The sequence below is a fragment of the Chanodichthys erythropterus genome, chromosome 7 (genome assembly GCF_024489055.1).
Source record: "Chanodichthys erythropterus isolate Z2021 chromosome 7, ASM2448905v1, whole genome shotgun sequence".
NCBI lineage: Eukaryota > Metazoa > Chordata > Actinopteri > Cypriniformes > Xenocyprididae > Chanodichthys > Chanodichthys erythropterus.
Genome location: NC_090227.1, coordinates 20,683,772 through 20,711,203, shown reverse-complemented (window position 1 = coordinate 20,711,203; position 27,432 = coordinate 20,683,772). Strand labels below are relative to the sequence as shown.

The 27,432-nt window shown below is 39.6% G+C and overlaps 3 protein-coding genes across 3 annotated transcripts; all 3 read right to left on the bottom strand.

The window, feature by feature from the left end:
• Positions 1-894: 894 nt before the first annotated feature.
• Positions 895-16,462, bottom strand: LOC137022672 (extracellular calcium-sensing receptor-like). The gene is made up of 6 exons (XM_067389106.1): positions 16,233-16,462; positions 15,743-16,037; positions 14,656-15,441; positions 14,172-14,393; positions 13,645-13,768; positions 895-1,808 (listed from the first exon to the last, which is right to left on the bottom strand). The coding sequence occupies exons 1-6, from the start codon at positions 16,460-16,462 to the stop codon at positions 895-897; spliced, it is 2,571 nt and encodes an 856-aa protein (XP_067245207.1).
• Positions 16,463-18,698: 2,236 nt separating this feature from the next.
• LOC137022671 (extracellular calcium-sensing receptor-like) lies at positions 18,699-22,857 on the bottom strand. The gene is made up of 6 exons (XM_067389105.1): positions 22,628-22,857; positions 22,101-22,395; positions 20,956-21,741; positions 20,452-20,673; positions 19,824-19,947; positions 18,699-19,612 (listed from the first exon to the last, which is right to left on the bottom strand). Exons 1-6 carry the CDS (start codon positions 22,849-22,851, stop codon positions 18,699-18,701), a joined length of 2,565 nt encoding a protein of 854 aa, XP_067245206.1. The 5' UTR covers positions 22,852-22,857.
• A 708-nt stretch (positions 22,858-23,565) lies between these two features.
• On the bottom strand, positions 23,566-27,049 carry olfcv3 (olfactory receptor C family, v3). Its single transcript, XM_067389104.1, has 6 exons — positions 26,823-27,049; positions 26,356-26,644; positions 25,305-26,120; positions 24,989-25,213; positions 24,543-24,666; positions 23,566-24,464 (listed from the first exon to the last, which is right to left on the bottom strand). Exons 1-6 carry the CDS (start codon positions 27,047-27,049, stop codon positions 23,566-23,568), a joined length of 2,580 nt encoding a protein of 859 aa, XP_067245205.1.
• Between the last annotated feature and the right edge of the window lie 383 nt (positions 27,050-27,432).

The window sequence follows — 27,432 nt, the reverse complement described above, 5'->3', positions numbered from 1 at the left end:
TAGTGAAAAGGATACTTTATGATTTTGTGTTTTGCACACAATTGAAAATATGCTCATTTTTTTGAAAAAAGTGCACTTTTGATGATCTGTTGTGATATTAGTACTAAGAGTTTTGAAAATTTACCAATTGCTTGTGAAAATTGCACCAAAGCAATTAAAAAAAAAAAAAAAAAAAACTAAGCGTATTTGGTAATGTGGCATCTAGCCTGTGTTACTATAATTATTTCAGCAACAAGGGTGATTTAAAACGTGTATCTTGTATTGTTTGCTGCTGAATGAACTGATTGTTAAAAGTATTAAATTGAAAGAAGAACATACAGTTGTGTTTCGGTGATTGAACCAAATGTTGTCATTACATACAATGACCTTGTGTTTTGAAATAGTGATTATGTAGAATGAAAATATGTACAACTAGAATGAAAGTATGAGATCAGGTTTCGAAAGAATGACTAGCTGTATTACAAGTGTGATCAGTTTGGATTTTTGTACTAAGAGTTTTGAAAATGTACATCTTGTGAAAATAGTACCAACGCAAATTAAAAAATGTTTATCTTATTTTTATTGTCTTTTATTTTATCAAAAGTATGCAAGCTGACATATGCAAACATAATTGTAAAGAGCATTTACCAAAAAAAAAAAAAAAAAAAAAAAGATATATATAGATATATATATATATATATATATATATATATATATATATATATATATATATATATATATATATAAATTGACATACTTATGATTTCATTATATATGTTTCCATCTTCATATTTGCACATTTTCATACATTTCATATTTGCAAAGAAGTATAAGAGCTGATGCATTAAAAATCACAGAATATATAATTCGCAATATTATTTAGTATGCACTGCTGTGGTGATTGCACTGTGTGACTCAGAGAGCTTTTGATGGTACTTTACCCATTAGGTGTTTTTTGGTATTTTTCTCTGGTCTAAATACAATAATGAAGCACTTAGGCACAAAAATACAGAGAATCAGACCAAAGCTTGAAGCTAAAATGGCAAATATCTCCACAGCTACAGTAAATTTCCCTGGAGAGCTGACATAAGCTGGAACAAATGTGATCCATACAGCACAGAATATGAGCATACTGAATGTGATGAATTTAGCCTCATTGAAATTATCAGGCAGTTTTCGGGCAAGAAAAGCTAAAACAAAGCAAAGGAAAGCTAGGAGGCCAATATAACCTAGTACAGCCCAGAAACCAATAGCTGATCCTAAACTGCATTCAAGAATTATCTTTTCTTTGTAGATTTGCATATTATTGTAAGGAAATGGTGGGGACGTTGTTAACCAAAGCACACATATGAGAATCTGTACAAAAGTGAAACCAAAAACACTGAGTCTCTGTTGATGAGGCCCAAACCATTTCATTACATTACTTCCTGGAAGTGTAGCCCTGAAAGCCATTAACACCACTATTGTTTTCAACAGAACACATGAGATACAGAGGACAAAAGTGATTCCAAATGCTGTGTGACGTAACATACAGGACCACTCAGTGGGCCGACCAATGAAAGTAAGTGAACAGAGGAAACATAGAGTCAGTGAAAAGAGCAGCAGAAAGCTCAGCTCTGAATTGTTGGCTCTTACTATTGGAGATGCTCTGTTTTTGTAGAACACTAAAGCCATGCTCAAAGCTACTAAAGAGCCTGCAATAGAAAAAGCAGCCAGGACAATCCCAAGGATTTCATCCCAGGAGAGAAACTCCACTGGTTTAGGAAGACACTTGTCCTTCTTATTATTGGGCCAGTACTCAGGTAGGCATTTATAACAATCTAAAGAATCTGGAAGATGGAAGAAATCAATGCTTTACAGTCATTTATGAACCATAGGAAGAAAAGGGAGACAAACAGGTTATCAGACCTTTTAGAATGACCAACTCAGTGGAAAAAGCAGGGTCCATGATATGGTGCTCATTTTTGTCCTATAAAATGCTATAATTTTACCTAAATATTAAGTTAACATACATTCTCTAAAATGTAAATAAATAAATGAAATTGAAGAAGTAAGCTCTTGAAATGTTGTTGTTCATTTATTTATTTATTTAGTACTACCCTGGAAAATATATTTAATAGATTGCATCTTGTTTTCATTTAGTACTTGTAACATTTTATGTAGATAAACCTCACAAAGATGAAGTTAAAGACTATAAAATATACTTTAATAACTAAAACACTGGAGGCAGGAAATATTTACATGCAAACATAAATGAGAACAGACAAACACTGAAGGAGAACTGAGGACTTATAACCAGGAACCAAACAAAGGAACTAATGAGATAACAGAACATAGGTGAAACCGAATGAACTAATCAGAACATAGGAAAACTGGGTCACAGAGAACACAAAAGGTCATACATTTTACAGTACTGCCCTGAATAAGCAATTTAAAGAAAGTCTTGGTTACAACTGTAACCTTAGTTTCCTGAAGAAGGAACGAGACGTTGCGTCGAAAATTACGCAGTGGGAACGCAATGCGTGATGTCGTCATGAAGCACATGTGAAATAAGTCCAATGGTGTGAAAAGATGTCAGAGGAGGGTGACGTCACGACCAGGAAACTATAAAGCACGCTCAAACAGTGCAACGCTAGCTTCAAAAGTGTCTGAAGTAGTCGCTGACACAAGTATGGCAGGGCGACGCACCGTCTTGTTCCCTCTTCAGGGAACTAAGGTTACAGTCGTAACCAAGACGTTCCCTTCTAAGAGAACTTGTGTTGTGTCGAGAAATGACGCAGTGGGAATGTTAATACCCACACAGTCATAGTGTCTAGTGTCTGTCTAGTGTGACTCGTCAACACTAGAAAAAACCCGGGCCCCAGGGGTGGAGCTCAGGTCAAGGTCGTAAAACCTCACGAATGCATGTGGCGAGGACCAGCCTGCCGCATCACAAACATCTTGCAAAGATACTCCGGAAAGAAGAGCTTTAGAGGCTGCCATACTTCTAGTAGAGTGGGCTCAAACTGACATAGGGGAAGGTTGTCTGGCCGACTCATAGGCAACTATCCATGCCTATGAGTCGGCCAACTATCCATTTACTCATTCTCTGCTTGGATGCTGTTGCCCCTTTGCTATGAGACCCAAAACAAATGAACAACTGTTCTGACTTACGTCACAGGTCAGCTTTGTGGACGTAAGCATATATGCTGCCCTGAGTGACAGTAATTTCCCCTTGGACCACAGGAGGATTTGGTGCGGCAGTTTGTAAAGTGGACGCGATCGCAAACCCCCTTGGTGATTTATGTAGGCGACCACTGATGTGTTGTCTGACTGTACGAAAACATAACTGTGCTCCCTAAGACCCACTATCGATGCATAGTGCGTGGTCTGAGCACTATGCACTCGATAGGAGGCTGGTTTCTTCCAGGATCTTGACACCTCGGTGTGGAGATCTGGAAAAAAACATGAGGCCCCGACATGGAGGTTGTGCTCACAAGGGCTGGAAGCATTCATCCAGTTTGCTTTTTGGATGAACATTCACCAACTCCTCATATGCAGAGAGTGGGATGGTGAGTCCTCACTCTCACACATATCGATGCTCTCCAAATCCAACTCCTCAGAGCTGGACACATTGAGCACCAGTGCTTCAACCAGCCTGGAAGGAACTGCAAAGCGTGCTTCCAAACACTGAGAAAAAGCACTGGATGTATCAGGTGAGGGCTGAGATAAGGCTGTCTCAAACCCCTCTGCTAGATCCATTTGCGACCCCCATGATCTAGATCACCGCTGTGCCTTAGCAACAGCGGGACCAGAACCATGGGGAACGCAAGCCTGGGCGCCCTCCTCAAAGAGTGGGAGCGGATTGAGCGGAGGAAGTAATTCACACTGCTCACCGCCAACACCCTCGAGTGCTGACTGTGCTTGCTCCGCTCCCAAACAAGCTACACAAAGATTGTGTGTATCCCCACTCGTGATATAACGTGGGCAGGGATGAACACACAATCTAAACTGTTTGTATAGATATGGATATATGACAAAACAACACCAAATAAGACAAACAAGTCACAGAGAGCACTACTGAAGACACAGAACCTAGCGTTGTACTGTTTGAGCGTGCTTTAAAATTTCCTGGTCGTGAAGTCACCCGCATCTGACGTCTTGTGTGACCATTGGACTGGTGTGACCATTGGATTGATTTCACATGTGCTTCATGATGACATCACGCATTGCGTTCCCACTGCGTCATTTCTCAATGCAACACGAGTTCCCTTGAAAAGTACTGATGTTTACATGTAGTCCACATAACAAAATGACTGAGGGCACATTTACATGACAAAGATATGTTTAAAATGGATACATTTTTCCTTTGAGTTTTCCACATACAGACGACACCACTGTCAAATCGATCCCCATTCATACGAATCTGTAAAAATGACTAAAAACACTATTCTGCCGGCAGACCATTAGATGGCGAGGAAACCCTATAAAATGAACGTAATGTGCATAATTTTTATGTTTTATGTTTACACAGAGACCGTTTTCAAAAACGTGCAATTTGAAACTTGTTTTAAAAAGTTTTCATTTTCAGGCCACCAAAACGCCGTTTTCGTGTAAATGAATGCCCAAAAAGCAAAAACAGTTTTACGTTTTTAGTTGAAAAACGGTGTCATGTAAATGGCCCCTAAATTTACTAAATTTATTAAACCTGTTTAAAAGTTTACTACCTGGATGATCGATGACTGTTTTTATGCCTTGATTATTGATACTCTGTGTTACTACCTGGATGATCAATGACTGATTTTATGTTTTGTGATAGTTGTTCATGAGCCCCTTGTTTATCTTCTGTTGTATAGAGAAATCCTCCAGGTCCTGCCCTCTTCAGCATCTTTTGCATATTTAATTTGGAGATTCATCCTTTCACACTCAGGACAATTGTAGAAACTATTACAAAAAGTGCAAAAATTTACTAATTCTAAAGAAGGCAAAGAAAAAAAAAATTGGCAGCGGCTATTTGCACTTAGTGCAAATAACGATAGATGCTATTTGCACCAAGTGTAAATAACAATTAGATGCTATTTACACTAAGTGAAAATAGCATATTTTCTGAGCAAAAGATTTTATTTAAAAGTGAAATAGCAACACATTTTATTTACACTGAGTGAAAATAGCTATAGATTCTATTTACACCATATAAAAGTAGGCTATATGTTCTTTTCAATAAGAGTAAACAGGCTTGTAATTTAGGGTGACCAGATGTCCCGAATTTTTCGGGACAGTCCCGAAATCTAAACTGTTGTCCCGAATCCCGAATCTGGCCCTAATTGTCCCGAAAATTGTACTAAAGCAAAATCTTGAGTGGTTATTGTCTGATAAACATTAAAAACTGTCTGCGGAAGTTGAGTCGTCCTGCAACCAGCCCCCGCCGGCTGCTCATTGGCTGCAGCATCTTTTTTCTAAGTTCTTAAAAAAAAACATATGCGGCTAGGCGCGAAATTAGATATGCATTGATAAGCTAATTTTCATTCATTCATTCCGTTGGTATGGCTGGTGTACCGGAACCCCAACACGCTGCTAAAAAGCAAAAACGTCTCTGCAGGTACCGGGAGGAGTGGGTGGGGAAGTATCCATGGATTGCCACAGCCTTAAGCGATGAAAGTAAAGCGTTCTGCAAAGTGTGTAGGAAAGAGTTTGGTGTTTCTCACGGAGGGGAGGCAGATGTTAGGCTGCATGCTAGCAGCAAACTACACTGTACCAACACTGCCATAGTACAGACCAACACGTTGGTCTCTTCCTTCTTTAAGAAGAAGGATGATTCCATGTATAATAAAATAGCTGCTGCTGAGCTGACCTCCGTGTTCCACTGTGTGGCCCACCAACAATCATACAGATCACTTGACTGTGCGATGAAGTTAACACCAAAACTGTACTCTGATTCGGCTATAGCTAAACTCGTCACCTGCGGTCGCACAAAAGCTGAAGCACTGGTCACAAACGTCCTGGCACCCCTCGCATCTAACTTCTCCCAGAGCCTCGAGTCAAAAGACATATTCTTTTCCATTGCAACAGATGCCTCTAATAAAGGCAATGTGAAAACATTCCCGATCTCTGTGAGATTCTGGACTCCTGAGCAGGGCATCCAGAACAGAGTTCTTGATTTCTTTGAACAGGCAGCCGAGAGCGCAGATGCTGTCACTGACACCTTACTGAATAAATTAAAGGAACACAAACTCAGCATCCATAACATCTCGGCATACTCGGCTGACAATGCGGCTGTGAATTACGGCAGAAAACACTCCATTTACCAAAATCTAAAAAAAAATCAATAGCAAGATCCTGCCCGCAAACTGCCCAGCTCACATTATACAAAAAGCCGTTAAACGTGCCAGCAATGCACTGCAAACAGATGTGGAGACTATTGTGATAAAATCATTCAACCATTTCAGCTGTTCTGCCAAGAGAGTTTCCACCCTCAAAGAAATTTTTGAATTTGCTGACATGGAGTACCATACACTGTTGCGCCACGTCCCGACACGATGGTTGAGCCTGCTCCCTGCAATTGACAGACTTATCACCACCTGGCCAGCTGTGCGGAGCTACTTCTTGTCGCTGGGAGAGGAGGAGTGCCCCTGTGTCCTCTGGGATGCGCTCCGGGGTAACGAGCATGGAGAGGAAAATGAATGCAGCGAGTTGGAGGTCACTCTCTTCTTCTTGCAAAATACTTTAAAGATGTTCACTGGTGCTGTGCTGAGTCTTGAGAGTGACAGTCTCTGTTGACAGTTGAAGTGTATGCGCTGATGAACGGCCTCCGAACCAAACTGCAGCAGCGCAAAAAGGATGCTTTTTTCTGAGCAAAAGTTGACCGTGTCCTCCTCTCCTCCGTTAATCTTAGGGTTGACAGGCTCAAGAGAGAATTCACGAGTTTCTATGATACCGCGGAGCAATACCTTGAGAAATGGTTCGATTTCTCCGAAACTGGGCACCTGTTCAACATCCAGTGTTTCAATCTAAAGGAAAAGCAAGAAATCCGCTACCAGAAATTAACCGCAGCTGTATCTGCCCTTCAGATGGAGGATGAGCTTGACCTGGACGAGCTCTACAACGAAAGCTGTGTTCTGAAAGAGATATTGCCTCATCTGGAGATACACAGTCACCCTGTAGGTGAGCTTTGGGCCCAAGCACTCAGGAGCAGGTCTGCGTTCCCATAGTATGCCAAGCTACTGTCTTTCATTTTGAGCATCCCCGTGAGCAATGCATACTCAGAACGGGTGTTTTCAATCATGAAAGGTGCCTGGACCGATGTGAGAAACAGGTGCTCATTTAACCTGGTCCGCAGCGAAATCAAAGTAAAAATGAATTTGGTGATGAATTGCGCAGAGTTCCATAAATACATCCTGGGAAAGACAGGAGTGCTGGAAACAGTGAAAACCTCCGCGAAATATTCTGACGTCGGGCCTCCACAACCTAGGTAGGCTATGTGTGAATTTAAAGTTTTATTGTTTCTATTAATTTATCGAATTAATCTATATGCACAAAGACAATACAACCCTTTTGTCCCCTTTTTGTTTTAAGCCTTGATGAAGAGAGCGCAAGTTGCTGCAGCCGCGAGGCCGTGATGCACGCTAAGGAGTGATTGATTGGTTGCAGCACTGTCTGTGTACCTACAAAAAATCACTACACAATTATTTCGTTATTTTCGTTTACTCAGCTACAACAGTCATTGTTTTTTTTTTCTTTTCACAATGACATCTGTGTTCATGATTTTAATATATAGACTAAAGACTAATGACAGTTGATCTTTGAATAAAAATATGTTTGAAATTCATTATCTTTGAAATTCATTATAACACCCCCCCCCCCCCCCCCATTGTCACCCTATTGTAATTAGATGCTATCTATAGCCTACTTTATATTGGCAGATACCATTTGCACCTGGGTATTTATGTACATTAACAGGATGTAATAATATTAAAAACAGGACTTTTAATATTATTTAACACCCATTTGCAGTTTATTTCTAGTTATAGAACATTATTTTCATGTCTATAAATGAATAATAAATGCCAGCTTGTCAAAAGGCAGATTCGAACTTGCGTCGATTGTGTCAAAAGCCAGGTTTGCGAGTCTCATGCACTACTGCTGTGACACCAAAGACGTTAAACACTGTGCATCTTTTTTAAAACTTGAGTGGCCCAACCAGACATTGCAGGGCTGAGCTAGTGCAAATAGCATTTGCCAACAAGGGATGCTATTTGCACTTAGTGTAAATAGACACTCCGATAAAATATACTGGCATCTCACTCCATGGGTCTAATTTAATTTTTTCACTTCAAAATAAAAACTGTAATTTTTACTTCACTAGTTCAGAAACACCCATATGTCTACAAATTCCCCATTACTGAACAGAAACAAAAAAACTTTGATGTTCAACAATGATACAATATCACTATTTTGAAATTCACTATAATCATATTAAAAAAAAAATTGATAAATTAACCTCAAACCTATTTCAACAATCTCTCAAATGTTTATATATGGGCCGTTCTACAGAATTGTTGCAAACTGCTGTCCAACAACCAAACCCTTCTATTATCGACTGAATCTGAAAAAAAAAAAAAAAAAAATATATATATATATATATATATATATATATATATATATATATATATATATATATATATATATATCAGTAAGCTTAATCTAAAATCATAATTTATTTGGTACTTTTCAGTTAGGAAGTGGCTGTCCCAAACCCTAGCCTCTAAATTTCAACTTGTGAAAATGTTTTAGAAAAAAAAAAAGTGTCCCGCATTTTCATGTCACTACCAAAACAGTATATGTTAAACAGCTAAATGTGTTCAAAAGTCTGAATTTTTTGAACAACTCTGTAACTTGAGGGGACATCACTATAAAACAACCTTTTTTGCAATTAAGCAAACTTTTTTTGGGTGTTATTATAAATTACAAAATTTAGTTTTTATGTGTGTACTGTGTACTGAACTGTGCTAGGTAGCCATGTACGGATTAGCATCTTTGAGCTAGACTCAAAATTATCTACTTTTGGGGGGTTCCATAGGGCTGTGATATAAAAAAAAAAAAAAAAAAAACTGTATTTAATTAAAAAAAATAAATAAATAAATAAATTAAGATCCTGCCCAATACTGTCCTAGAAACAATGTTCATATTGAAGGCTATGAAAAAACCATGAATGTAACTGTAGTATATGTTCCCATTCAGTCGGTCACATTCGACGTACGTCGGACAGACCGACGAATAGGAATCTCACTAGAGAGGCCAATCTACTTCGAGTGTAACTACAACGAGCCAATGCACATTGGCATGCAATCATATGCATCAGCTGCTCGCCTCGCAGCGCGGGTATATAATGAGCAGCAGGTGAGTTGCATCTTCAGCTTTTCGCTTCGGAGCCGAACGGTGTTTGTTCCTGTTCTCTGCAAGCGAGTGTCTGCTAGAAGACGAGTCAAGCTTTTTGGTTGAACTTCTCTTTTTTTCCGAGTGCGGGCGAACAGCACAGCAGCGGGGTCGAAGTCCTCTCTTTTTCTGTTTTTGTTTCGTTTGCCGTTTTTGAGCAAATAGCTGTTTGACAGCGTCAGAATGCTGTTCTCACGGCAGGTACGGTGCGCTTTTGAGCGCTGAAAAGCCGTTTTTACGGCTGGTAAGAGTGAGCGCCTTCAAAGAGAGAGAAAGCACACGACAGGTGCTGGTCCTTCTCATAGGGGAACCTAGCATTTCATTCAGAGCTCCAGCTGAGTGACAGACGTCGATTGCAGCATCGGAGAGAGTGCTGTTATGCTCTGGAAATGAGGGTGACGCTGCCCACTGTAATGGTGTGTGCTTATGCTGACTCAGATTCAGAGTTTACAGCCATGCTTTCCTGGGTCTTCCAGATGTGCATGGAAAACTTGGCAGTATGGGGGTATATTGGTGCCATAAATATGGAATGCCAAAGGTGCCAAAATCTGCATAAGTTTTTCCTCTCTCACTACCCTCTTGGATGGGGTGGCTGTACACAGACCACACCCACCCTGCATGTGAGGCCATGGCACTCTTTTTGCATGAGGGTAGTTCTGTGCTGGGGTTGAGCTGCGCTTGTTGACTAACCGTGATCAAAGTCACAGCGCAGGCCCTCAGCCAGACGATGTCCACCTCAGTGGTCCAGAAGTGCCCCCTGGCTTACCTTGTGAGGTGTGAGAGGTTGTCAAGCTAAATGCTTTCTCAATGCTCCTATCTTACGAGGTGGCCTTTTCGGTGACACTGTCAAGGACTGAGCCCAGCGGTTCTCTTCAGTTAGTAGTGGATCGGGGAGCTTCCCATGACAAACCATTGAGTTCGTCTTGGGCTGCCCCTCAGTCTGCTCGTCGCCAAGGGTGTCGTCCCCTGCAGGAAACTCCGGCCCAGCAGGCTCTGCTGTGTCCATTGCGGGGAGATGACGCCTCCCGTCTCTGCAGTTGTTTAAGTGGTTGGTGAGAATCACCCCTGAGACGGGCGACCCAGAGATGGGTGGGGCTGCTCTTTCACCCCTGGAGGAGGGCCGGGTGGTAAATCCTTTTATTAGGTTTGTTTCTGTTCCGCCACTGACCCAAGAGGCAGCGGTACCCAAATTTAAAAGAGCAGTCCCTCCATTTCCAGGTCTGAAGAGGGTTTGGAGAGCAGTGGGAGGAGAAAAACCTCACCACTCTCATCCCCCTCTTCTGTCGCCAGCGCACAGCAGCGAGCAGCGGGCAGCCAAAGCCTCGACAGATAGAGCCGGTCCCTCCAGCCGATTTGATGTCGGGGTTCTACAGCCCCTACTTCATTGTTACGGAGGCCAGCAGAAGGGAAAGGCTGTCTCCAAGCAGAGGATGGCCCACTGGATAGTGGATGCCATCGCCCTGGCTTACCAAGCTCAGGGCGTGCCCTGCCCGCTCAGGTTGCATGCTCACTCCACGAGAGGTGTGGCATCCTCTTGGGCGCTGGCTCGTGGCGCCTCGCGAACAGACATTTGTAGAGCTGCGGGCTGGGCGACACCTACACGTTCGCTAGATACTATAGCCTTCGTGTCGAGCCGGTCCCCTCCCGTGTTCTCGCCTCAGGTCAGAGGCACGGAGAGGCCCCGGCTTAGTGTCGGCTTGCTGCGCTACATGCGCTTCTTTTCTCCAGAGAGTCCCTACAAGGCAGACCCTGTCGAGTCCTCCGATATCCCTTCGGCAGCCGACGTGGCGGAGCGTCTGGCGCTAGGCCTATACTCCGTTGTATCCTTGAGAACCGGGTTTAGGCTGGGTTCCATATGTGTGACCCTACGGGGATCCCATATGGCTGGTTCCACGGTTGCTCCTAAACGAAGCCGTGTCTTTCCCTCTGGGAGAACCTACCCTTCATCGGGTTGGAGTCACCCTAGCTCTTCCATATGTAGCACAGCCCTACAGGGTTAGTCCATATGTACTTCTCCACATAACTCCTTCGGGGAAGGATGTGGCTTCCGCAGCGTTCCTTTTCCAGTGAAAGGGTACGCTTTCCCAGCGTTATCCAATAGTCTCACTGAATGGGTTTTGGGGAACAGCAGTGATAGACTCTCTCTGTGTTAGCCCTGTCCCACCATCCTCAGGCAAGGGGGTTCAGGTGGCTTACAACAGAGCGCTGGAAGGGGGCAGCTCCTGTGGCGCTTTGGTAGGGATTCCTATTCGTCGGTCTGTCCGACGTACGTCGAACGTGACCGACTGAATGGGAACGTCTCGGTTACAAAGGTAACCCTCGTTCCCTGAAGGAGGGAACGGAGACGTACGTCCCGTCGCCACAGTCGCTGTACCCCGCTGATGCTGCCGCCTATCCGGTTCGGCTCCTCAGCGAAAACCTGAAGATGCAACGCACCTGCTGCTCATTATATACCCGCGCTGCGAGGCGAGCAGCTGATGCATATGATTGCATGCCAATGTGCATTGGCTCGTTTAGTTACACTCGAAGTAGATTGGCCTCTCTAGCGAGATTCCTATTCGTCGGTCTGTCCGACGTACATCTCCGTTCCCTCCTTCAGGGAACGAGGGTTACCTTTGTAACCGAGACGATTTAAATTATGTGCAAAAAAGGGGTCAAATCACTAGGCAAATCATTAGGCCTAGGCTACCTTCTAAAATTGTACCTTTACAATCTAAAAACAAAATGTTTTTGAAGCAGAAATTAAATACACTAAACTAAAAATGAAAATAAATAAAAACAAATGAATAGACTAATAATTATTATTATTTTGATTACCCTACAATAGTCACTTTACACAGTTACTGCTATCATACAAATACACTTGTAGGTTGTAGGTTCGAAATTCTACATATGACATAACTATGTTCGCCAACAAAAACAAATTTTCAACAAATATTTTGCGCAAAATGTATTTTACTCAGATTGAATCCGTCTGTTCGGTGCGCGACGCCGCTCGTTCATGGAACTTTGTGCTTGCTGAAGTCTCGTCCACGCCTGACTGCAAAATGGAAATATTTTCTCGACTTTCTAACTTTTACAGGTGGAGAATATGTCTGTCAAATGTAAATTATGCACTGAGGAAATTATTAAATGTCATTTCAGCTTAAAAAAAAATATTAATAGAGGTATGTTTGTTTCCACCAATTGCTGCACAAGTTAAGGTTAAGTATGATGACGAAAGCACGTTAGTGCAAGCCCTCCCGGAACCCATAGAGATTGCATTGCAGTGCCTACAGTTCGAAAAAAAAGTTCTTTGAATGGAGGTCTATGGGAGCAGTCGGGGCAAATCTCCACCAGACTGAAATGCCCAAAAAGAGGCGGTACTCCACAGAACTTGATTGACGCTGATTGGACTATATCCAGAGGCAGAACAAACAGCCTAGCAGTGACAGCTAGCGTAACTCTGTGGTTGAATGTGATTGAAAAATCCGTCCCTTTCTCACTTTGGTGGTTCATCACCCTATTGCCTTTATGAAGAAACCGCCCCTGCTACAGAAACAGTAACAACTGAAACGTGGTGAATTTTCGGTTGTGACATCATTATTTTTTTTGGTGGGTTATTCAATAAAATTTCGCTTTTGCTCAAAAGTATCTAAAATTGTCACAACCAAAACTTCACCACATGTTTCAGTCATGACTGTTTTAGTGACATCATTGTTTTGGTAGTGACAAAAGGGAACACATAATCGTTTATTTGGGGGGAAATAAACAAAATTTTGGTACAGTTATGCAAATCATTAGTGTTTTAGTATGTAAGTTAAAATTCTAAGATGTTATTTTAGTGTTTAGTTCAATGCATATTCAAACTAATGAATCCTCAGACTTCAAATCAGTACAATAAACTTCATGCATTTTATAAAGAAAGATCCCCCCCCCCCCCCAAGACATTTCCAACTCTGACTTTAAACCAATTCTATAAAATAGCCCATATATAAAAAGTGGCAAAATAATAATAATAAAATAATAAAAATAATAGTAATAATAATAATAATAATAAATAAAAAATAGGGAAGCCATTCATGAGATGAGATGTGTCATTTATGGTCAGCAGAAAATAAATAAAAAAATATTACCCCAGATTTGTAAGATCTAAGTTTTAAACTATATTTAAACTATTATTTTTCTTTTCTTTATCATAAACTGTCTGATAGTATTTGTCATTGGCCCAGAACCACCTGTGATTTAATCTTGCTGAATGTCCAAACAAATTACCTGTCTCATTGCTGATTTCTCCATTTGCACAGTTAATGCAGTCATAACAGCAGACAGGTCTTCCTTTTTGCACAGCCTTCCTAGTACCTGGAGGACAGCTCTCACTGCACACAGACACAGGCACCTGCAGGTGACAGGAACACAGAGCATCAGAGTTACAAATTAACTTTTTTCTTTCTTTTTGTAATTAGTAATACACTTAAATAAAATCCATTCATTCATTCATTATCCAAGGCTATCTAGTTATGTTTAGTAGTGTCATATTTATCTGTAAGGATGCTACACCTGTATTTTATGTCTGAGGGGCAAGTGATGTTGAACATTCAGCTCATATGAAGTGATTTATTTTAATTAATTGATTCAATTAAAGTAAATGACATACATTGATGACGCTGTACTTTTATATGGTTAGAAAAACAAATATTATGTCAACATAAAAATACAAAAATGTCCCCAAAAAACAGTTCCAGTGGTACCTCACAACTCACAAGTACCCACAATCTCATAGAATAGATCAAATGCTATACCTTTTCACTGCCATCATGCCAAATGATATCTCTGTTCAGACTGAATTCTTGGCCTTTACGCTGAGATGCATCATAATGACCCACTGTCACAAAATGAACTGAACTGTCCTCTTGAAGCTGCCAATTCACAAGTTCATATATGGCCACAGGGTCTCCATTGGTATCAAATGAAACAGAATAATTATTTTTTGTAAAGTTCACTTGTTTGAGCTGATCCAAAACCTGCATAATGGACATAAAATTTAAAACTGTGTTGGGATTAAAATTATTTGCTTATAAGTAGTAGCTGGAATAGTGGGTGTTGTTGTATAAATATTTTATAGTAATTTTATACACAAAAAAGTAAAGGAATAATACTGTAGTATATAGAGAATTTTAAATTCACTTTTGTAAACATACATATATATATATATATATATATATATATATATATATATATATATATATATATATATATATATAAATCAACAATAAGAAAAAGTACCTGTCGGGGCTCAACTTTCATGTTTTTGTCACAATACTTTTCGTTACAGACAATGCCATGGAGGGCATGAGCTATAGCATATGTGGCTTTGTACACCATGTTAGTAATCCGTAACTGGGACGTTTCTGTGTACGGGTTCTGTAATGTTCTTAAGGCCTCTGTGCCATTGCATGTTGGCATACCAGTAGAAGAACCTGTCTGCTGTTTTAGACTACAGCTAAATGAGCTTTCCCAGAATTCTGTCAGCAGGGGAAATTTCAGCACCTGCTCTAGAGAGAGGTCAAGTAGAAAGTTACGAAAACCTGGGATAACAGACCGCGGAATTGCAAAGCCCACAGCACCAATACACAAATTAAACCGCAGCATTTCTGGGTCTGTAACCCAAGTCTCACTGCCAATCCACTGCAGTGGAGGAGGAGGCTGCTGGCTCAGCTCTTCTAATAGAAGTCTTATATCCCCTGTGGCCAAAAAGGCAACTATTACACGAGCTGTTGATCTGCGAATGACATCTGCGACTCTTTTCAGTTTACTGCGCGGCTGGGTCCTGTAATAGGCCTCAGAATACTCCACACAGATTCCCTCCTCCTCCGCAGCTTTCAGGAATGATGCCATGCCATTGTTCCCATAGTCTGAATCACTGCGCACAGCCCCAATCCACGTCCATCCGAAGTGCTTGACCATCCGTGCCAGTGCAGCCGCTTGATGATGATCGCTGGGAATGGTCCTGAAGAAAGTAGGATACTGCCGCTTGTCACTGAGACACGCACACGTTGCATAATGACTCACCTATAATGCACCAAGAGGAAAAAAAAAAAAAACAACATTTAAAATAAAATGTTTCCGAGTGTATAAGGACTTAAAGTAAACATTTTTGATCTTATTACAATAACATTCATTCTATGTCTCGTGACAAATGTTCACAGATGTTTCTTTTAACAAATATTTTCAAAGTTTTTATATGTGTATTATGACAAAAATACAATATTTTTTACAACAATAATTTTTGAGTTTCTGGCACAGTACCAACATTTTTATTTATTTTGGAAATCTTTTTGAAGACTAAAATATAGTTTTACTTAGCAAACACCTGTGGAATTCCAAAAGGACTGAAAAGTCGTGACATGCTTATAGACGGTGTGGAACCAGATTCTCCAACTAGTGCAAGAACTCCAGCAGATTTTGCACAGGAATCAGTCTCATTAGATGTGAGATCTAGTCCATTGGCAAGCTGAAATGATACTTTGATTGCCATTGGCACAGAGCCACAAGAGTCATATATATGATACCCTAATGTGACGCCCGGTAAGAGATCAGAGCTGTTGTTGATCTCTTGGATGGCGAACTGCAAGGCACGAGCAAAGCGCAGTTCTCTGAAGTCCATGCTGTTGAAGTACACACAAAAAACTATTTAAGTAAAATAAATCATTATAAACATAAGCACATAACAGTTTGATTATAAGATTCTCATTGAATCAATATCAGAATATAATATGAATATATATTTAGCACAACAGCAAACTACTCGAGACATAAAAAAAAAAAAAAAGAAATAATAAAATGTTACATCCAAATCTAACCTGCCAATGCACTCTAGCATTTGTGGCCGTCTAGTAAAGGTGTGCTTCTCTGTCCTTAGATAGTAATGAATGGAGAAAACCCCTCCAATAATAAAGTCTCCATCCTTAAAAAGAGCGGGAGGCTGAGGGATACCTTGGAGGATGCAATTGCCTAAATTAATCCTACACACAGCAGGACAAAGTCTGGTAATACACAGTATTGTCACTGTCAATAAAATATTAACACGCATTTCTCCTGCTTGACAAGCAATCACTCCAAACATTAGGTGGGAATTAAGCCTGGTTTTATATACCCACCAGCAACTACTGTTGTATTTTGTACATCTCTGTAATGAAAAATGTAAGAGGGTGTGGTTAATATTTCATATCAGTCAATCATAATGAGACAATATGTTTCAATTGAATAAAAGTTTCAAAACACCCAACCCAGGATCTTCTTTAAGGTAATCCAACCCCCCTTCTAACCTCAAGAGAAATTAAGTTAATGGAAAACATGTATATTTGCATTTAATCGCCTTTACTACTTATTTTGTAAACAATTTGTCAACTTCTTATGTTGACACAACTGTAAAGCATTCTGCAATAAATGCAGCCATAATTACTATAGCCATAGCTATTTAAAAAAAAATAAAAATAAACATTACTTTCTTCACACTAAACCAAATCAAAAGTTAACTTACAGATGACTATAATATTTAACCCGTCTAATTATTACATTTGTAGACAGCACCATCAAATGTCCTGGTAGAAATGTCCCTGCGACCCTGTAGAGGACAAGTGGCTTGGAGTATGGATGGATAATTGCATTTTTTATGTCATGAATATGTGACAAAGCATACTCATAACTAAGTAGATCGAGTAGTTGTGAAAATTAACTGTTTTAATTCAAAAGATTTGCACCCCAGGACCACAATGTGTCCATAATGTAATGCAGTATTTGTCTAGACAACATATTCAGAAACTTAAAGGGAACCGCTAGTATTGAGACTTGTGTGACTTAATATAACGTAAATGATGTCTCTTACTGAAATATGTAGTAGAAACCCCATGAAAGATTTACATTATTTAAAATAATACATATTTGGACAATAGGCGGCACCACTATGTTTAGGTGCACAGTGCGTTCTATGCCGATGACGTCAAATGGTTGCACTCGGTGAGCTGCTCACACTGTTGTTATTTTTACCGCAACACAACTTGGAGTATAATATACAATGCCACATTGTGCAGCTTTTGGTTGTAATTTCCAGTCAAAGGGCAACAAGTGAAGCAATGCAAGTCTTGGTTGACTACCTACTGTAGTTCTGGGTTTTTTAGGTTGTTTGCTGTACACCTTGTCACATATCAGTGTTTAGAAATTCTTCTGTTCAGCCTCACGCAATATAAAGTCAATGGAGACGGTTGGATTAGGCACACCAAACAGGATTTCGTTCAAAATACTTCCTCATTCGAAAGAAAGATGGAAGTTTCAGGCCCATCTTGGATCTCAGGTGCCTGAACAGGAGTCTCAAACACCTTCCTTTCTGCATGCTGCATATCATAGATGTCCTACAACCAATAGAACCCAGCATGTGATTTACCTCTGTGGATGTGAAGGATGCATATTTCCACATCCCCATTGCACCTCATCACAGGTTTAGGAAGGTTTTATCAGTTCACTTTTCAGTGCAGGACATACCAATATCGAGTCCTACCATTTGGCCTCTCCCTCTCTCCCCGTGTATTCACACGATGTGTCCAAGTGGCATTAGAACTTCTACAACGGGAGGGCATTTTGATTCTCGCATACCTGGGTGACTGGTTGCTTTGTGCCAGATAACCACAGCAAGCAGCCAACAACACACAATGCCTACTAGAGCATGTGTCTGTAACCCAGACCTCACTGCCTATCCACCTCATTGGAGGGGGAAGCTGCTGACTCAGCTCATCTAGGAGAAATCTCATATCACCAACGGACATGAAGGCAACTATTACACAAGCTGTTGACCTACGAATGTCATTAGCGACTCTTTTTAGTTTACTGCGTGGCTGGGTCCTGTAATAGGCCTCAGAATACTCCACACAGATTCCCTCCTCCTCCGCAGCCTTCAATTATTAATTTATTAATAATTATATTAATTTATATTGAAGATAAGGTCACAAATATTAGAATATTATAAAGCAATGTTTTATAAAAATGTTTTATTTGTATATCAGTTGCCGATATTGTGACTAAGAAACACACTGAATGAAGAACATAAGATTATACATCTGTTAGAACAACATGCAATTGTAAAACTGTTTTTATTGCACATTTATCTTGAATTCCATTTTGATTTTTCTGTTCAAAACTGTTTTTGAAACAATCGTACAGTATAGCACAAAAATGTAAAACAGTTATTTCAGTTGATGAGAAAGCTGACACATTAAAATCACATAATGTATCATATCTTATATTCAACAGTTGGCACGAGAGTTTTATGTGTCTCAGAGGGCTTTTGATGGTACTTTACTCATTAAATGTTTTTTGGTATTCTGCTCTGGTCTAAAAACTATAATGAAGCACTTAGGAGCAAAAATACAGAGAATCAGACCAAAGCTTGAAGCTAAAATGGCAAATATCTCCACAGCTACAGTAAATTTCCCTGGAGAGCTGACATAAGCTGGAACAAATGTGATCCATACAGCACAGAATATGATCATACTGAATGTGATAAATTTAGCTTCATTGAAATTATCAGGCAGTTTTCGGGCAAGAAAAGCTAAAACAAAGCAAAGGAAAGCTAGGAGGCCAATATAACCCAGTACAGCCCAGAAACCAATAGCTGAACCTAAATTGCACTCTAAAATGATCTTTTCTTTGTAGTGTTGCATATTGTTGTAAGGAAAAGGTGGGGATATTGTTAACCAAAGCACACAAATAAGGATCTGTACAAGAGTGAAACCAAAAACACTGAGTCTCTGTTGATGAGGCCCGAACCATTTCATAACATTACTTCCTGGAAGTGTAGCTTTGAAGGCCATTAATACCACTATTGTTTTCAACAGAACACAGGAGATACAGAGGACAAAAATGATCCCGAATGCTGTGTGACGCAACATACAGGACAACTCAGTGGGCCGACCAATGAAAGTAAGTGAACAGAGGAAACACAGAGTCAATGAGAAGAGCAGCAGGAAGCTCAGTTCTGAGTTGTTGGCTTTTACTATCGGAGATGCCTTGTTTTTGTAGAACACTAAAGCCATGCTCAAAGCCACTAAAGCTCCGGCTATAGAAAAAACTGTGAGGATGATACCAAGGATCTCATTCCAAGAGAGAAACTCCACTGGTTTAAGAAGACACTTGTCATTCTCTTTGTTGGGCCAGGAATCAGGAGGGCATGGATAACAATCTACAGAATCTGGAAAATGAATTAATGGTTAAATTCCACACAGATGTCTTGTCCATGCGATGGACATGCACACAGAAGATCAAAATACCACAATATACTGTGGGTTAGAATTACCGGCCATGTACAGAAAAGCAAGACATTTTCTTCTGGGGCTTGTATGAGATGCAATACATAAGAATTATGGATGATTTATTTAGCAGAATATGCTTGAACAAATTACCTGTTTCATTGCTGATTTCTCCTTCTGCACAGTTAATGCAGTCATAACAGCAGACAGGTTTTCCTTTTTGCACAGCCTTCCTAGTACCTGGAGGGCAACTCTTACTGCATACAGACACAGGCACCTGCAGGTGACAGGAACACCCCAGGTGAAAAAAAGTACACTTCTATAATGTACTTAAAGTGCTATATTTCATGCACAAATTTGTACTTAATATACTAAAAATTCTTCTTTAGTACTTCTTAAGATCATCTTAAGAACATCTAAGTGTACTCAACTGTACTATTTTGAGACAGCATGAAATATGAACTAAAATGTGCTTCTAATATACTATCTCTGTATTTAAAAAATGTATTAAGATACCACTTATAGTACATTTGAACCCATAGTGGTAGCTAAATATATTTTTTTTAAATATTTTTTTTCACAGTTAAGTACACTTAGATGTTCTTAGGATTATCTTATATAGTACTAAAGAAGAATTTTTAGTATATTAAGTACAAAATTAGTGCGTGAAAATAGAGCACTTTATGTACATTATAGAAGTGTACTTTTTTTCACCTGGGACACAGCACTCAAATATATTCACAGCTATATTCATATATGAACAGAACAAAACAATGCATACTATTTTCTTGCGATCATTCCAAATGATAGCCCTGCTCAAACTGAATTCTTGGCCTTTAGGCTGGGATGCATCATATTGACCCACTGTCACAAAATCAATTGAACCGTCTCCTTGAAGCTGCCAATTCACAAGTTCATAGGTGGCCACAGGGTCTCCATTGGTATCAAATGAAACAGAATAATTATTTTTAGTGAAGTTCACTCGCTTGATCTGTTCAAAAACCTGCAGGGTGGAAATTCAAAATTCAGATGTATTTTGTCATGGTGACTGAAATATAATTTGTTGAATAATCAGTGTAGAAATACTTCTACTTCTATATATTGTGATTATATTCATATATATATATATATATATACACACACACACACAATGTAAACTTTAATTTATAGTAAACAAAAATATAATAATATACATTTCTTTTATTGTCTCACTTATTTCTTATTTTTTTTTATCTTTTTTTTTTTCCTCATTTAAAATCAATTGCTCCATGATGAGAAAACTTACCTGCCGGGGTTCAGCTTTTATGTTTTTGTCACAGTGCTTTTCCTTACATACTATGCCATGAAGGGCATGAGCTATAGCATATGTGGCTTTGTACACCATGTTAGTGATCCGTAACTGGGACGTGTCTGTGTACGGGTTCTGTAAAGCATGCAGATCCTCTGTGCCATTACATGCAGGCATTCCAGTATAAGAACCTGTCTGCTGTTTTAGACTACAGCTAAATGAGCTTTCCCAGAATTCTGTCAGCAGGGGAAATTTCAGTGCCTGTTCTGGAAAGAGGTCAAGTAGAAAGTTACGAAAACCCGGGATAACAGACCGTGGGATTCCAAAGCCCACAGCACCAATACACAAATTAAACCGCAGCATTTCTGGGTCTGTAACCCATGCCTCACTGCCAATCCACTGCAGTGGAGGAGGAGGCTGCTGACTCAGCTCTTCTAAGAGGATTCTCATGTCACCTGAGGCCAAGAAGGCAACTATTACACGAGCCGTTGATCTGCGAATTACATCTGTGACTCTTTTCAATTTACTGCGCGGCTGGGTCCTGTAATAGGCCTCAGAATACTCCACACAGATTCCCTCCTCCTCCGCAGCCTTCAGGAATGATGCCATGCCATTGTTCCCATAGTCTGAATCACTGCGCACAGCCCCAATCCACGTCCATCCGAAGTGTTTGACCATCCGTGCCAGTGCGGCTGCTTGATGGTGATCGCTGGGAATGGTCCTGAAGAAAGTAGGATACTGCCGCTTGTCACTGAGACATGCGCATGTTGCATAATGACTTACCTAGTGCACCATTAAGGAATAGTGAAGAAGTAAGCAACCAAAAAAGAAGAAAGAAAAAAAAAAAGAGCAAAGTCATTTACTTTACATTCTAATGGTTATTCTTTTGTAAATATGCAGTAAATAAACAATTTTGGAACATTTTTTTTTTCTTCAAATGTTTATCAGTGACACCTGTTGTAGTCAATACTATGCCTGTGTCTGTTTTCAATTATATATATATATATATATATATATATATATATATATATATATATATATATATATCCAAAACACATTTTCATTTATTTTTAAAATGTATATCCAAAACACATTTTCATTTATTTTTAAAATGACATGAAGTAATCACATTGAACCCACACCTGTGGAATTCCAAATGGGCCGAGAAGTCTTGAAATGCTTATAGACGGTGTGGAGCCAGATTCTGCGACTACTGCTGTAACAGCTGCAGATTTTGCACAGGAATCAGTGTCGTTAAATATGAGATCTAGTCCGTTGACAAGCTGAAAGGCTACTTTGATTGCCATTGGCACAGAAGCACAAGAGTCATATATATGATACCCTAAAGTTATGCCCGGTAAGAGATCAGAGCTGTTGTTAATCTCCTCAATGGCAAACTCAAAGACACGAACAAAGCGCATCTCTCTGAAACCCACGCTGTTAAGATAAATACAATAAATAACCATAAATAAATAAAAATAATATACCTTTACATGAAAACAGTTGCACATATGTTTTCTAATAATTTTATCACAGGATTACAAACATTACATAATTATATTTTTATATTAACTATTAATTATGATTTACTTATATAAACTAATAATTTTAACAATTTCAGTATCAACATGTTATATTAAGAGTGATATCCCATACTACATATGCTAACCTCCCACTGCACTCTAGTGGTTGTGGCCGTCTAGTATAGGTGTGCTTCTCTGTCCTCAGATAGTCATGAATAGAGAAAACCCCTCCAATAACAAAGTCTCCATCCTTGAAGAGGGCAGGTGGCTGAGGGTCACCTTGCAGGATGCAGATGCCTAAATTAACTCCACACAAAGCAGGACAAAGCCTTCCAATGCAAAGTACTGTAACAATTAATACAAGATTCATTACTCTTGTTAGGACAGTGAGCTTTCCAAATATCAGGTGAGTGTTACATCATGTTTAAATAGCCACTATTGTTCTCTGTGGCAATGAATTTCCAAGAGGGAATGTAAAGAAGGTGTGGTTAATATATTTTAATGCTTAGTCATAATGTCAATTATGTGCTGTTTTCTTAACTTCAGAAATGGGACCTGCCTTCTTCAGAGTCCCCAACCCCATGAGGAATATATTCCATTCAAAATTCATTATTATATTTGTTTCTCTCACCATCATACTTATTTTGATACATTTATTATCTTATTTAATTAACATCTGGGTTGCATTCTCTGTCTTTAGCCTGGACTTCTTGTATTTAGTTATTATTATTATGCATGGCTGTAGTATCCCTGTAGAAGTGTAGATTTAAGTTTGATTGTTCCTTGAAGTCTCTCCAAAGCACAGTATTCTGAAGGATATGAAGTCTGTTTGTAATGTCCAGTAAATTGACATACACATACTCACTGTTGAACCATTGTGTGATAACTGTATGGTTGATTGTGTACCCTCGTTACCAATAATGGATGGCAGTAATATGTTTACAGTAAGATATAATAATAAAGTAAGCAAAAATGATCAAATCAGTGTTTATTCACTTATTGTTAATTTGCTATTGTGGTTATTTATTTCAGATTATTACTATTTCATTCAATTTGTACTGGACTCAAAACATGATCAATTGTATTATTTGTCTTTTCCCATTAGATGTTGTTTGGTGTTTTTCTCAGGCTTTAGTAAAATTATATAAATCTTGGGGGTGAACAAGCAGAGGAGCAGGCCAAAACTGGATGCTAAAATGGCAAAAATTTCCACAGCAGTCGTAAATTTACCAGGTGAACTGACATATGCAGGTACAAATGCCAGCCACACTGCACAAAATATAAGCATGCTGAAGGTGATGTATTTGGCCTCATTAAAATTTCCTGGCAACTTCCGCGCTAAAAATGCCAGAAAAAAACAAACACAAGCCAAAACACCAATATATCCAAGCACACACCAGAAGGCCAGATCAGAGCCCACACTGCAATCCAGGATGATCTTGGACTGTTGATATTTAGTGTTTCTATAGGGGAAAGGAGGGGATACTGTAAGCCAGGTGGTACATATGACCACCTGAACTAGAGTACAGCAGAAGATTATGATTCTCTGCTGTGTTGGGCCCAACCATTTCATTATATTGTTTCCAGGTCGGGTAGCTGTAAAAGCTGCCAGAACCACTAAAGTCTTGCCCAGGATGCAGGATATGCAGAGGGAGAAGGTGATGCTGAAGGCAGTGTGTCGCAGCATGCAGGACCAGGATGTGGGTTCCCCAATAAACACCAAAGCGCATAAAAAGCATAGAGTCAGTGATAACAAGATGAAAAAACTGAGTTCTGAGTTATTTATGCGCACAACAGGAGTGTTTCTGTAATAAAGAAATACAGCAAACACAGCTAAAGTGAGGCAGGCCCCCACTACAGCTATTACTGTTAGGGTCAATCCCATTGCATCATGGGACAGGAATTCGACCACTTTTGGAATACACACTGTTCCATCATCATTTGACCAGTAATCTTCAGAACAGGCCATACACTCTACTGAATCTAAAGAGAGGGAAACACTATAAAAATGAAGATAAAGGTCCACAAATTTTTGTTGAATTAGTGAAGTTCTTCTCTAACCTGTCTTATTACTGATTTTGCCACTGTCACATGGTACACAGTCAAAGCAGCACAGAGGCTGGCCACGACGGACAGCCTTCCTGAATCCCGGAGTGCAGCTGTTGCTGCACACAGACACCAACACCTGCTTAACCAACACAGTCACACATATATTAGTAATTTATATTAGTGTATAATAATAATGTTCCTGCAGGTCAATATCCTTATTAATTACAAGAAACTTATTAGCTAGTGTGAAACTAACCTTGATAAATAATGAATATGGGGCATACTAATTAAAAAAGAGGGATTATTTTGCCTTTTGCATTTTCTTCCAACAGGCAGATCTGCCATCTTCAGATGAACAGTTCTTTCATATTTCAAACGGATACTTACCTCCATTTGACCCTACAGAACTTCAGAACATGAAATCTCATGAACTGAAATACACTGTGAGAACGGCTTGCCTCAGTCTGATGGCCGGGCCACATGATGGCCTTCTCCTGGATAACCAGTTCTTGTCCAGATTCTTGTGCACCATCAAACCTGCCCACATTAACAAACTCAGTATTCCCAGCTGAGCCTCTCTGCCAGTTTATGAGGTCATAAGATGGAATAGAATCGCCTTTCATATCAAAATTCACTGTCTCATCTGAAATAGTGAATGACACCTCTTGGAGATACTGCTGTAACTGAGTTTAAGAGATAAAATCAAGACAGTTTAGTTCAAGTCATAACTTTCAGAGTTCATTTAGACATTTAAGCACTCATTATTTTGAGTACCTGCCATGGATAGACATTATGTATATTTGCACATGTGGAGTTACTGAATGGCCCTTTTCCAGGTGTACAGTGAAGAAGGTTGTGCAGGGAATGAGCAATGGCATACACTCCTTTATAAACATTGTAGGAAATACGGGGGCTGGAAGTATTAAAGTAGGCAGAGTGCTGCACCCTAATAGTCTCCTGCCCTGTACAGGAGGGTAGATGATTATTCAAGCTGGAACTGGAGGGCGAACAGTCATATAAAGCCCCCCACAGCTCGTGAACCAGAGGATTTGAGGGGTAACTTTCTGGGTTCACTGTTGTCAGATACTCTCTTAAACCAGGAATTTGGCCCTGTCGTATGCCAAATCCTATGGTCCCTCCAAGGAAAGGGTAATATTCACTTCCTGTGAACACAGAGGCTGTAACCCATGCCTCACTAGCAATCCACTGTATTCCAGTGACATTCTGTTCCATGTAGTCTCTTAAGAAGGGTGTGAGCTCCCCTTCAGCTGAGAACACCACTACCACCCGAGCAGTGGAGTGACTCATGACTCGAATGATTTCCAGTGCCCTCTGATGCTCGTATAACAGAGGAATCATCTCTTGATAAGCAACACATATGCCTGTGCCCTCCAGCTCCTTCAGTAAGCCCTGAAGGGCAAAGCGACCATACTCGTGATCTCCTCGTACCACTCCCACCCAGGTCCAGTTAAAATGCAGCAGGAGTTTTGCAATGGCCTTTACTTGATAGGCATCACTAGGGATGACTCTGAAGAATGTAGGGAATTCTCTCCTATCACTAAGACAGGCACAGGATGAAAAATAACTGATCTGCCAAGAGAGAGAAAAAAAAAATATATATATATAACAAGAATATTATTTGATCTTAGGTTGAACTGCATGGTTTTACTGTAAACAGATAAAATTGTGTACATGGTTAATTCTCCATTACTGAAAAAAAAAGGATATACTATAATTTTTTTCTCACAAAAAAAAAAAAAAGCATACACAAACAACAATGCACTTTAACACAACAATAACTGAAAATGTTTCATTTTAGACTCGCCATTGGTATCCCGAAAGGCCGCAAAATTCTTGAAACTACAATAGACTGAGCTGACCCGGATTCTCCTATGATAGCAAGCAGTGGACCAGCACCTGCACACATGGGGCTTTCTTGCTCATTTGGCCCATTTATAACAGCTACTGCTGATCTCTGCCCAGTCAGAGGGTATGCACAAGAGTCAAAGATTTTGTAACCCAGATTGTAGTTAGGTAGAAGATCGTTTCGCTTGTTTATTTCCTCTACAGCAAGTTTCATTGTAAGGGCCCAGCGGAAAGCTCTAGGATCAAATCTGCAGTTGAATTAAACAGAGAGAAGGACATAAAAGGCATCCAAACTATAGTTGTACACAGGTTTAAATATTTATATCAAAGCACCCATTCAAGATATTTATACCTTACAAATATAATATTATCTAAGCAGTTAAAAAAAAAAAAAAAAAAAAAAAAAAAAACATTTTTGTTACTCACCCATTACATTTGACTGGCCCCGGTCTGTAAGTACAGTTGAGGTCTGGCATTTCCTGATTGTAGTGCAAAGGAAAAATACCACCTATTAAAAAATCTCCATTAGCCATGAGGCCTGGCTCAAAGTCATTTTGCAGAACACATGTGGAAGCATCTCCGGGAGTGAGTGCACTGAGATAGTAAACCAGAAGCCACGGGAGCAGGACAGTCATGCTCTCTAATGCCTGCATCCCACAACATGACTACAGTGGGCAGGACAGCCTGTTATATATACCAGACACAGGTCTCCATGCATCTCATTATGTATCATGGTTATATGACATCAGTAGGATTCAAAATACTCATATTCATAATTATGTTTTATTAATGTACTTCCTTTCTACAACAGTAGCACAACCCATGACCATATACATTGTATTCTTTAGAAAGAGGGTAAATTTGTTTTAGGACATGATAGTTTTGTGGTGTATAAAGTCTCATATTATTTTAAGTATATACAAGTTTATACAGTCTGTTTCCTATGTCCCTATATGAAGATATCACATTAGAATAAACATAACATTTCATATTAGATGAGATATGTTGATTTATGGTAAAATTATATTTTAATTCA